The sequence below is a fragment of the Sphaeramia orbicularis genome, unplaced genomic scaffold (assembly GCF_902148855.1).
Source record: "Sphaeramia orbicularis unplaced genomic scaffold, fSphaOr1.1, whole genome shotgun sequence".
NCBI classification, from domain to species: Eukaryota; Metazoa; Chordata; class Actinopteri; order Kurtiformes; family Apogonidae; genus Sphaeramia; species Sphaeramia orbicularis.
Genome location: NW_021941464.1, coordinates 187252 through 199908, shown reverse-complemented (window position 1 = coordinate 199908; position 12657 = coordinate 187252). Strand labels below are relative to the sequence as shown.

The 12657-nt window shown below is 38.1% G+C and overlaps 1 protein-coding gene across 2 annotated transcripts; it reads right to left on the bottom strand.

The window, feature by feature from the left end:
* Positions 1–897: 897 nt before the first annotated feature.
* LOC115415893 (lathosterol oxidase) lies at positions 898–12220 on the bottom strand. Of its 2 annotated transcripts, none has more exons than XM_030129562.1 (5): positions 12114–12220; positions 6637–6854; positions 4885–5017; positions 4160–4260; positions 898–1632 (listed from the first exon to the last, which is right to left on the bottom strand). In XM_030129562.1, the coding sequence occupies exons 2-5, from the start codon at positions 6844–6846 to the stop codon at positions 1186–1188; spliced, it is 891 nt and encodes a 296-aa protein (XP_029985422.1). In that variant the 5' UTR covers positions 6847–6854; positions 12114–12220; the 3' UTR covers positions 898–1185. The 2 variants fall into 2 exon arrangements, with proteins under 2 accessions (XP_029985422.1, XP_029985423.1); XM_030129563.1 differs by having other exon boundaries at positions 6637–6860; positions 12128–12220.
* Between the last annotated feature and the right edge of the window lie 437 nt (positions 12221–12657).

The window sequence follows — 12657 nt, the reverse complement described above, 5'->3', positions numbered from 1 at the left end:
GTGGGAATAAAAATAGAACTGGGTGAAATATAAAAATAATTTCAACACACTGATCTGGTCTGATCTGGTGGAGAGAACAAATGACAGTTGAAGCAGATCCACAGAGGAGTCCATGGAGGTGGAGTTTCAGATGGAGTCATAGGTGTAGTTGTAGTTCTAGGTGTAGTTTCAGTTGTAGTTCTAGGTGTAGGTGTAGTTTCAGTTGTAGTTTCAGTTGTAGTTCTAGGTGTAGTTTCAGTTGTAGTTCTAGGTGTAGTTTCAGTTGTAGTTCTAGGTGTAGTTTCAGTTGTAGTTCTAGGTGTAGGTGTAGTTTCAGTTGTAGTTTCAGTTGTAGTTCTAGGTGTAGGTGTAGTTTCAGTTGTAGTTTCAGTTGTAGTTCTAGGTGTAGTTTCAGTTGTAGTTCTAGGTGTAGGTGTAGTTTCAGTTGTAGTTTCAGTTGTAGTTCTAGGTGTAGTTTCAGTTGTAGTTCTAGGTGTAGGTGTAGTTTCAGTTGTAGTTTCAGTTGTAGTTCTAGGTGTAGTTTCAGTTGTAGTTCTAGGTGTAGTTTCAGTTGTAGTTCTAGGTGTAGTTTCAGTTGTAGTTCTAGGTGTAGGTGTAGTTTCAGTTGTAGTTTCAGTTGTAGTTCTAGGTGTAGGTGTAGTTTCAGTTGTAGTTTCAGTTGTAGTTCTAGGTGTAGTTTCAGTTGTAGTTCTAGGTGTAGGTGTAGTTTCAGTTGTAGTTTCAGTTGTAGTTCTAGGTGTAGTTTCAGTTGTAGTTCTAGGTGTAGGTGTAGTTTCAGTTGTAGTTTCAGTTGTAGTTCTAGGTGTAGTTTCAGTTGTAGTTCTAGGTGTAGGTGTAGTTTCAGTTGTAGTTTCAGTTGTAGTTCTAGGTGTAGGTGTAGTTTCAGTTGTAGTTCTAGGTGTAGGTGTAGTTTCAGTTGTAGTTTCAGTTGTAGTTCTAGGTGTAGGTGTAGTTTCAGTTGTAGTTCTAGGTGTAGGTGTAGTTTCAGTTGTAGTTTCAGTTGTAGTTCTAGGTGTAGTTGGTCCATCTCCCAGGGTCAGCAGAAATCCCAGGTGGAGCTCCACCTTTGTGCGTTCAGTCTGAATCCAGTTGTATTGGATTGCCGTCGGGCTTCTCTTTTGGCACAGCGGGGGGTGGGGGGTGTTCTTCCACTTAGACTCTCCATTATCACCCCCCCCCCGGTGTCTACTGGTCCTTCCTGTGTCTGTGGTGCTGACCTTTGACCCTGCGGCCTCCATCTCCTAACCTTCCCTCTGATCGGAGCTTCCAGATCAGGTCTTTGGGCCCCTTCCCCATCAGAGCGGACGGGTGGCGGTAGGACCCCCCCAGGCGGTCCCACAGGGTGAAGTACTGGCCGTAGTTGTAGTCAAAGAACAGGTGGTGGTCTGTGTGGTGGGCGGAGCCGTTGATGACGGCGGTCAGGGCCGAGGGGACGCGGTAGTCTCCGTCGTGGATGGAGATGGTCCAGATGTTGACGAAGACGTAGAGGGCCAAGTAGAGCAGTTTATGGAGGGGGAAGAGGAAGGGGTAGACGTGGTAGGGGAGACCCTGCAGGAAACCGTCCACCGGGTGGAAGGCGTGGCTGGCAAAAGGGGTGGGGATCTTCCACACGTGGTGGGGTTTGTGGAAAAACTGTACAGAACAGACAGATGGAACAGAGGACCAAGGTTATGGAACGTACTGTGGACACTTCAGACTCACACTGAGTTCACAAAGTTAACCCTGTGGTATCCAGGTGTGCCTTTTACGCACACTCTGCACTTCGTTTTAAAAAACTTCATATTATTTTTCACAATTTAAATAAGGTTAGAATTCCAAAGTTGTTCATTTGTGCATGATCTTTAAATTCTGTCCACCAACTCAAATGTGCACATTGTAAACAAAAGAAAATGACCAGACTAGCATCTGTCTGCCCAGTGTGCAGAAAACGCACTATTTCTAATATTTGATCTGTAGGATTAGGACTGAGCTGGATTTACAAAAATAAAATCAAACTAGAGCAGAAAAATAAATCAACATATAATATTTAATAGTTTGATTTATAGGTGTGCATTTTACACACACTTGGTGACAGATGTAGTATTTTTGTACATTTGACCTAGCGGTAAAAATAATAATGCAAATTAACCAGTGTTGGAATTAATCACTGACATATGAAAAAATCTAATAATATGTGATCCACTTTTTATGGAGTAGATTGAAAAAAAATATTTTTTGTGCTTTTTGTATCCAAAAAAATGGTTTGTTTCCATTACAAACACGGCATTTAAAGGGTTAAAAATGTGACAATTATTGAGTATTTGGTATTTTTATTTACGGCTCAAGTTGATGAAATAGAAAAAAGTGTAAAAGAATTAAAAACAAACTATGAACATTTTTTATGACATTATTCCACAAGTGTGCCAAAAAGACACACTTAGTGCTTAGTGAGGGCCTTGGTGGACAGGATACCAGAGGGATAAACAAACCTATTGTTTAAAAATGAAGATGAAGAAACATGCAAAATGGAAGATGTTAAAAAAAAGAGGTAAATCAACAACCTGAACTCTACAGAAACATCCTGCCACATGGAACATGTCAAATCACAACAGCAGACCAGTGGTGGAAAGCATCAAATCTGATCATATTATCATTTCACAAGCTTCAAAATCAAACCAGGAGCAAGAAAAGTACGCAAAACTGCAGAAACCAAAGCACCTGCTGGACTAATGATCATAAATGATCACACTGACCCATTTGAAACCCCAGGTTGTAGATCCTCTGCTCCACTTCAGTCCTTTCTTGGTAAATTTCTTGGTCATTTTCAGTTGAATAACCTCTCAGCTGACATGTCTGTTTCTGCACCATGGCAACGCGTCCTATTGTTTATCTGTTGCTAGGTAACCCACTGCAATGATGATGCTATGATTCTGGGCAAGGCCATCGGATCCAAAATTACTAATATCTGCCAAAATATTGGTCCGATCAGCTGATCGTTTTCACTGGTCTGAAATGACCAAAACTAGAACTGAAAAAACATTTTCATTAACTGAAATAAATAAAAACTAGAATTAAAAGAAAAAAACATAACTAACTGAAACTGTATTGTGTGTTTACTAAACTAACTAAAACAGATAAAATTCTGGATCAAATTCCCTTGGTTTTGGTCAATGTCAGATTGATGTTCAATGGATTTCTTTGTCTCTCTCAGTTTTCTGTGCTGTCTCCATACGACACTTTTTGCTCCGTCACTTGTGTTCACTTGTGGTTTCCAGTCGTCTTCTGGTCCCCACTCTACCTGGAAACATGGAGACTAAAGCAGCAGAGTCCTGTCTGGGATTGATTTGAATAGGAGCACAGAGAAGAAGAGAAAAGAGACCACTGAACTACAACTGAACTACAACTGAACTACAACTGAACTACAACTAAACTACAACTGAACTACAACTGAACTACAACTGAACTACAACTGAACTACAACTAAACTAAACTACAACTGAACTACAACTAAACTACAACTGAACTACAACTGAACTAAAACTAAACTACAACTGAACTACAACTGAACTACAACTGAACTACAACTGAACTACAACTAAACTACAACTGAACTAAAACTAAACTACAACTAAACTACAACTGAACTACAACTGAACTACAACTAAACTACAACTGAACTACAACTGAACTACAACTGAACTACAACTGAACTACAACTAAACTAAACTACAACTGAACTACAACTAAACTACAACTGAACTACAACTGAACTAAAACTAAACTACAACTGAACTACAACTGAACTACAACTGAACTACAACTGAACTACAACTAAACTACAACTGAACTAAAACTAAACTACAACTAAACTACAACTGAACTACAACTGAACTACAACTAAACTACAACTGAACTACAACTAAACTACAACTGAACTAAAACTAAACTACAACTAAACTACAACTGAACTACAACTGAACTACAACTAAACTACAACTGAACTACAACTAAACTACAACTGAACTACAACTGAACTACAAGGGTTAGGGTCTAACCCTAACCCTAACCCTCATGTTTGACAGCCCTGGTGTAAATGTTTGTCTTTTCATGTGATTCGATGAAAAACAGAAAATTTCAACTCAAATGTGGTTCCATCGACTCTGAACCCAGAGACACTGACCTTATAGATGAGCTTATGGTGAAGAAACCTGTGGATCCAGTAGATGCACATGTCAGTGAAGAAGAGGAAGGACAGCATACTGAGGAAGAGACCAGGCCAGCCTGGAAATACAGAGAGAGAGAGAGAGAGAGAGAGAGAGAGAGAGAGAGAGAGAGAGACAGACAGACAGACAGACAGAGAGAGAGAGACAGAGAGAGAGAGAGAGAGAGACAGAGACAGAGAGAGAGAGAGAGAGAGAGAGACAGAGAGAGACAGAGAGACAGAGAGAGAGACAGAGAGAGAGAGAGAGAGACAGACAGACAGACAGAGAGAGAGAGAGAGAGACAGAGAGAGACAGAGAGAGAGAGAGAGAGAGACAGAGAGAGAGAGAGAGAGACAGACAGACAGACAGAGAGAGAGAGACAGAGACAGAGAGAGAGAGAGAGAGAGACAGAGAGACAGACAGACAGAGAGAGAGAGAGAGAGAGAGACATACAGAGAGAGAGAGAGACAGACAGACAGACAGACAGAGAGAGAGAGAGAGAGAGAGACAGACAGACAGAGAGAGAGACAGAGAGAGAGACATACAGAGAGAGAGAGAGAGACAGACAGACAGACAGACAGAGAGAGAGACAGAGAGAGACAGAGACACACACACACACACACACACACAGCCACACATTAATGTCACACTCCAGTTGGATACGCCCCTTTCATCCTGTGTGGTCCTCCTCTCTGTCACTCACCCAGGGGGGAGTCGCTGACGCTGTCGTACAGTCGACTGTATCCTCGAACTTCAGCCAAAAACAGCGCCACCGTGGGCAGGCTGATCCACGGAAGAGACGTCAGAGCGTACCTGATCTCCCTCTGAACCTGGTTCTGGGATCAAAAGAGGGTAGTGACTTAGTGACTGAATAAACAGGGTTAGGGTAGTGACTTAGTGACTGAATAAACAGGGTTAGGGTAGTGACTTAGTGACTGAATAAACAGGGTTAGGGTAGTGACTTAGTGACTGAATAAACAGGGTTAGGGTAGTGACTTAGTGACTGAATAAACAGGGTTAGGGTAGTGACTTAGTGACTGAATAAACAGGGTTAGGGTAGTGACTTAGTGACTCAATAAACAGGGTTAGGGTAGTGACTTAGTGACTGAATAAACAGGGTAAGGGTAGTGACTTAGTGACTGAATAAACAGGGTAAGGGTAGTGACTTAGTGACTGAATAAACAGGGTTAGGGTAGTGACTTAGTGACTGAATAAACAGGGTTAGGGTAGTGACTTAGTGACTGAATAAACAGGGTAAGGGTAGTGACTTAGTGACTGAATAAACAGGGTAAGGGTAGTGACTTAGTGACTGAATAAACAGAGTTAGGGTAGTGACTTAGTGACTGAATAAACAGGGTAAGGGTAGTGACTTAGTGACTGAATAAACAGGGTAAGGGTAGTGACTTAGTGACTGTATAAACAGGGTTAGGGTAGTGACTTAGTGACTGAATAAACAGGGTTAGGGTAGTGACTTAGTGACTGTATAAACAGGGTTAGGGTAGTTACTTAGTGACTGAATAAACAGGGTTAGGGTAGTGACTTAGTGACTGTATAAACAGGGTTAGGGTAGTGACTTAGTGACTGAATAAACAGGGTAAGGGTAGTGACTTAGTGACTGAATAAACAGGGTTAGGGTAGTGACTTAGTGACTGAATAAACAGGGTTAGGGTAGTGACTTAGTGACTGAATAAACAGGGTAAGGGTAGTGACTTAGTGACTGAATAAACAGGGTAAGGGTAGTGACTTAGTGACTGAATAAACAGGGTTAGGGTAGTGACTTAGTGACTGAATAAACAGGGTTAGGGTAGTGACTTAGTGACTGAATAAACAGGGTAAGGGTAGTGACTTAGTGACTGAATAAACAGGGTAAGGGTAGTGACTTAGTGACTGAATAAACAGAGTTAGGGTAGTGACTTAGTGACTGAATAAACAGGGTAAGGGTAGTGACTTAGTGACTGAATAAACAGGGTTAGGGTAGTTACTTAGTGACTGAATAAACAGGGTAAGGGTAGTGACTTAGTGACTGAATAAACAGGGTTAGGGTAGTGACTTAGTGACTGTATAAACAGGGTTAGGGTAGTTACTTAGTGACTGAATAAACAGGGTTAGGGTAGTGACTTAGTGACTGAATAAACAGGGTAAGGGTAGTGACTTAGTGACTGAATAAACAGGGTAAGGGTAGTGACTTAGTGACTGTATAAACAGGGTTAGGGTAGTGACTTAGTGACTGAATAAACAGGGTTAGGGTAGTGACTTAGTGACTGTATAAACAGGGTTAGGGTAGTTACTTAGTGACTGAATAAACAGGGTAAGGGTAGTGACTTAGTGACTGTATAAACAGGGTAAGGGTAGTGACTTAGTGACTGAATAAACAGGGTAAGGGTAGTGACTTAGGGACTGAATAAACAGGGTAAGGGTAGTGACTTAGTGACTGTATGAATAGGGTTAGGGTTACCTCTAAGAATTGTGGGTGTTCCATCAGACTGTGGTCAAAGACAAAGCAGTAACTGAGCATGCCCAGTCCCAGGTAGAGCAGCGCCGCCCCCAGGTTTGTGAGGAGCAGCAGGCTGAGGGTCTGTCTGAGGAGCCCATCCTCCGACCAGGACGACGGGTAGACATAAGGGGTGAGGACGTAGTGGTCCGCCACGTCCAGAACCAGATCCATGACCACACCTGAGAGAGAGAGAGAGAGAGAGAGAGAGAGAGAGAGAGAGAGAGAGAGAGAGAGAGAGAGAGAGAGCATCCACAGTGAACAGTAATGACCTGGACACAGAGAACTCTATTAACACACACACACACACACTGCTGGGGTTAATGCTGCTCATATCCAGATGCTAACATGCTAACATGCTCACGGTATAGCCTGTTTCAGCTGTAAACCCTCTGTCTAAGAAAGAGCCATAATCTGGGATTGACAGGATCCACTGAACTACACAGAGGATAAGCAACAGGATTACTACTGTGACTACTATTACTACTGTAAGTGCTAGTACTACTGTTACTACTGTTAGTACTGTTACTACTGTTAGTACTGTTACTACTGTTAGTACTGTTATTACTGTTACTACTGTTAGTACTGTTAGTACTGTTACTACTGTAAGTGCTAGTACTACTGTTACTACTGTTAGTACTGTTACTACTGTTATTACTGTTACTACTGTTAGTACTGTTACTACTCTTATTACTGTTAGTACTGTTACTACTGTAAGTGCTAGTACTATTGTTACTACTGTTAGTACTGTTAGTATTGTTACTACTGTTAGTACTGTTACTACTTTTAGTACTGTTAGTACTGTTACTACTGTTAGTACTGTTTGTGCTATTACTACTGTTGCTACTGTTAGTACTGTTACGACTGTTAGTACTGTTACTACTATTACTACTGTTAGTGTTAGTACTACTGTTAGTGCTAGTACGGCTGTTACTATTGTTAGTACTGTTACTACTGTTACTACTTTTAGTGCTGTTACTACTGTTAGTACTGTTAGTTCTGTTACGACTATTACTAGTGCTAGTGCTACTGTTACTATTGTTACTACTGTTAGTACTGTTAGTGCTGTTACTACTGTTACTACTGTTAGTACTGTTACTACTATTACTACTGTTAGTACTGTTAGTACTGTTACTATTGTTATACTGTTAGTACTGTTACTACTGATAGTACTGTTAGAACTGTTACTACTGTTACTGCTGTTACTACTGTTAGTACTTTTAGTGCTCTTAAAACTGTTAGTACTTTTAGTGCTGTTACTACTGTTTGTACTGTTACTACTATTACTACTGTAACTACTATTACTACTGTAAGTGCTAGTACTACTGTTACTACTGTTACTACTGTTAGTGTTGTTACTACTGTTAGTACTGTTACTACTGTTAGTGCTAGTACTACTGTTACTACTGTTAGTACTGTTACTACTGTTAGTGCTGATACTACTGTTAGTACTGTTACTACTGTTAGTACTTTTAGTGCTGTTACTACTTTTAGTACTGTTACTACTGTTAGTACTGTTAGTACTTTTAGTTTTGTTACTTCTGTTAGTACTGTTAGCGCTGTTACTACTGTTAGTACTGTTAGTACTGTTACTACTATTACTACTGTAAGTGCTAGTACTACTGTTACTACAGTTAGTACTGTTACTACTGTTAGTGCAGTTACGACTGTTAGTACTGTTAGTACTGTTACTACTGTTAGTACTGTTTGTGCTATTACTACTGTTGCTACTGTTAGTACTGTTACGACTGTTAGTACTGTTAGTGCTGTTACTACTTTTACTACTATTACTACTGTTACTACTATTACTATTGTAAGTGCTGCTACTACTGTTACTACTGTTAGCACATTTAGTACTGTTACTACTGTTAGTACTTTTAGTACTGATACTGCTATTACTACTGTTACTACTGTTACTACTTTTAGTACTGTTAGTGCTGTTACTACGATTAGTACTGTTAGTACTGTTACTACTATTACTACTGATAGTGCTGTTACTACTGTTATCACTGTTACTATTGTTACTACTGTTAGTACTGTTAGTGCTGTTGCTACTGTTAGTACTGTTAGTACTGTTACTACTGATAGTACTGTTACGACTGTTACTACTGTGATTACTGTTACTACTGATAGTACCGTTACTACTGTTACTACTGTGATTACTGTTACTGCTGTTACTACTGTTACCACTGATAGTACTGTTACTACTACTATGACTACTGTTACTACTGTTAGTACTGTTAGAACTGTTACTACTGTTAGTACTGTTAGTGCTGTTACTACTATTACTACTGTAAGTGCTAGTACTACTGTTACTACTGTGAGAATTGGTACTACTGTTACTACTTAGTTAGTGCTGTTACTACTGTTAGTGCTGTTACTACTGTTAGTGCTAGTACTACTGTTACTACTGTTAGTGCAGTTACTACTGTTAGTACTGTTAGTGCTGTTACTACTGTTGCTACTGTTAGTACTGTTAGTGCTGTTACTACTGTTAGTATTGTTAGTACTGTTACTACTATTACTACTGTTAGTGCTAGTACTACTGTTAGTGCTGATACTACTGTTAGTACTGTTAATACTGTTAGTACTTTTAGTGCTGTTACTACTGTTAGTACTGTTAGTATTACTTTTGGTACTGTTAGTACTGTTATTACATTTAGTACTGTTAGTACTGTTACTACTGTTACTACTGTTTCTATTGTTAGTGCTGTTACTATTTTTACTACTGTTAGTACTTTTACTGTTGTTAGTACTGTTAGAGCTTTTACTACTATTACTACTGTTAGTGCTAGTACTACCGTTACTACTGTTAGTAATGTTACTACTGTTAGTACTTTTACTACTGTTAGTACTGTTAGTACTGTTACTACTTTTAGTATTGTTACTACTGCTAGTACTGTTACTACTATTACTACTGTTAGTTCTGTTACTGCTGTTACTACTGTTAGTGTTGTTACTACTGTTGCTACTGTTAGTACTGTTACTACTATTACTACTGTTACTACTGTTAGTACTGTTACTATTGTTAGTGCTGTTACTACTGATAGTACTTTTACTACTGTTACTACTGTGGTTACTGTTAGTACTGTTAGTACTGTTACTACTGTTATTACTTTTGGTACTTTTATTACTGTTACTACTGTTAGTACTGTTACTAATATTACTACTGTTAGTACTGTTACTATTGTTAATACTGTTTCTACTGTTAGTACTGTTACTACTGTTAATACTGTTTCTACTGTTAGTAGTGTTAGGGCTGTTACTACTTTTACTACTGTTAGTACTGTTACTACTATTACTACTGTTAGTGCTATTACTACCGTTACTACTGTTAGTACTGTTACTACTGTTAGTACTGTTACTATTGTTAGTATTGTTAGTACTGTTACTACTTTTAATACTGTTACTACTGTTAGTACTGTTAGCACTGTTACTAATGTTAGTGCTTTTAGTACTGTTACTACTGTTACTACTGTTAGTTCTGTTTGTGCTATTGGTACTGTTAGTGTTGTTACTACTGTTACTACTGTTACCAGTTAGTACTTTTAGTGCTGTTACCACTGTGAGTACTGTTACTACTGTTAGTAATTTTACTAATGTTAGTGCTTTTAGTACTGTTACTACTGTTACTACTGTTAGTACTGTTAGTTATGTTACTACTGTTACTACTGTTAGTACTGTTAGAGCTTTTACTACTGATAGTACTGTTACTACTGTTAGTACTGTTAGTACTCTTACTAATGTTAGTGCTTTTAGTACTGTTACTACTGGTAGTACTGTTACTACTGTTAGTACTGTTACTGATGTTAGTGCTGCTACTACTGTTACTACTGTTAGTTATGTTAGTATTGTTACTACTGTTAGTACTGTTAGTGCTTTTACTACTGATAGTACTGTTAGTACTGTTAGTGCAGTTACTACTGTTATTACTGTTAGTACTGTTACTACCGTTAGTACTGTTACTACTATTACTACTTTTAGTATTGTTACTACTTTTAGTGCTGTTACTATTGATAGTACTGTTACTATTGTTAGTGCAGTTACTACTGTTAGTACTGTTACTACTGTTAGTACTATTACTACTATTACTACTTTAAATGTTGTTGCTACTGTTACTACAGTTACTACAGTTACTACTGTTATTGTTGTTACTTCTGTTAGTACTGATAGTACTGTTACTACTGTTAGTACTGTTACTATATTGACTACTGATACTACTATTACTACTGTTAGTGTTGTTACTTCTGTTACTACTGTTAGTACTGATAGTAAAGTTACTACTGTTAGTGCTGTTACAACTTTTAGTACTTTTATTACTATTAGTACTGTTAGTGCTGTCACTACTGTTAGTACTGTTACTACTGTTAGTAAAGTTACTACTGTTAGTGCTGTTACTACTGTTTTTACTTTTAGTGCTGTTAGTACTGTTCTTTCTTTTCGGTGTCTTTTTACAGTTGTTAGTTTTAGAATATTAAATGGACTGTACCTGTGTTCGGTTCTTTTAGTTTTAGAATATTAAATGGACTGTACCTGTGTTCGGTTCTTTTAGTTTTAGAATATTAAATGGACTGTACCTGTGTTCGGTTCTTTTATTTTAGAATATTAAATGGACTGTACCTGTGTTCGGTTCTTTTAGTTTTAGAATATTAAATGGACTGTACCTGTGTTCAGTTCTTTTATTTTAGAATATTAAATGGACTGTACCTGTGTTCAGTTCTTTTATTTTAGAATATTAAATGGACTGTACCTGTGTTCGGTTCTTTTAGTTTAGAATATTAAATGGACTGTACCTGTGTTCAGTTCTTTTATTTTAGAATATTAAATGGACTGTACCTGTGTTCGGTTCTTTTAGTTTAGAATATTAAATGGACTGTACCTGTGTTCGGTTCTTTTAGTTTAGAATATTAAATGGACTGTACCTGTGTTCGGTTCTTTTAGTTTAGAATATTAAATGGACTGTACCTGTGTTCGGTTCTTTTAGTTTTAGAATATTAAATGGACTGTACCTGTGTTCGGTTCTTTTATTTTAGAATATTAAATGGACTGTACCTGTGTTCGGTTCTTTTAGTTTTAGAATATTAAATGGACTGTACCTGTGTTCAGTTCTTTTATTTTAGAATATTAAATGGACTGTACCTGTGTTCAGTTCTTTTATTTTAGAATATTAAATGGACTGTACCTGTGTTCGGTTCTTTTAGTTTAGAATATTAAATGGACTGTACCTGTGTTCGGTTCTTTTAGTTTAGAATATTAAATGGACTGTACCTGTGTTCGGTTCTTTTAGTTTAGAATATTAAATGGACTGTACCTGTGTTCGGTTCTTTTAGTTTTAGAATATTAAATGGACTGTACCTGTGTTCGGTTCTTTTATTTTAGAATATTAAATGGACTGTACCTGTGTTCAGTTCTTTTATTTTAGAATATTAAATGGACTGTACCTGTGTTCAGTTCTTCAGTTCTTCGGACTCCGGAACAACAGCAGTGGGACAGCTCTTAAACTAAAGGCACACACTGACCAATCACAGTGGGTTTAGTCATGATGTCATGCAGAAGGTATCCAATGAGTGCGCTGCTTGTTGGTCAGGCCGGGGAGTAGTGCTTTGTGATTGGATGGAAGTGGAATCTGCTCATGGTGTTACAGGAAGAGCCTTAAAGAAGAGGGAGAAGGTTTAAAAGGAGGAGGAGAAAAACAAACACACATTAAAAAGAAGAAAAAAGAACCACTACTAGGGCACAGAAGGTTCTACAGACAGAAAAAACAACAGGTAAAAAAGAAGAAAAAACAACCAGTTCCAGCACACACAAGGTAATGTCTACACAACTGAGCCAAAGGACATCCAGTTCAGACAAACACCTGCACAGAATAAGAATAATAAATATGGTAATAATAATAAATATGGTGATAATAATAATAATGATAATAATAATAAATATGGTGATAATAATAATAATGATAATAATAATAATAAATATGGTGATAAT

What these genes read in the sequence shown, in the direction of transcription:
- LOC115415893 (XM_030129562.1), bottom strand. Translation starts at nt 6,846, where the DNA reads ATGGATCTGGTTCTGGACGTGGCGGACCACTACGTCCTCACCCCTTAT. An exon ending in CGTCAGCGACTCCCCCCTGG is followed by an intron (nt 4,261 to 4,884) that starts GTGAGTGACAGA and finishes CTGTATTTCCAG; the next exon opens with GCTGGCCTGGTCTCTTCCTC. An exon ending in ACCATAAGCTCATCTATAAG is followed by an intron (nt 1,633 to 4,159) that starts GTCAGTGTCTCT and finishes TGTTCTGTACAG; the next exon opens with TTTTTCCACAAACCCCACCA.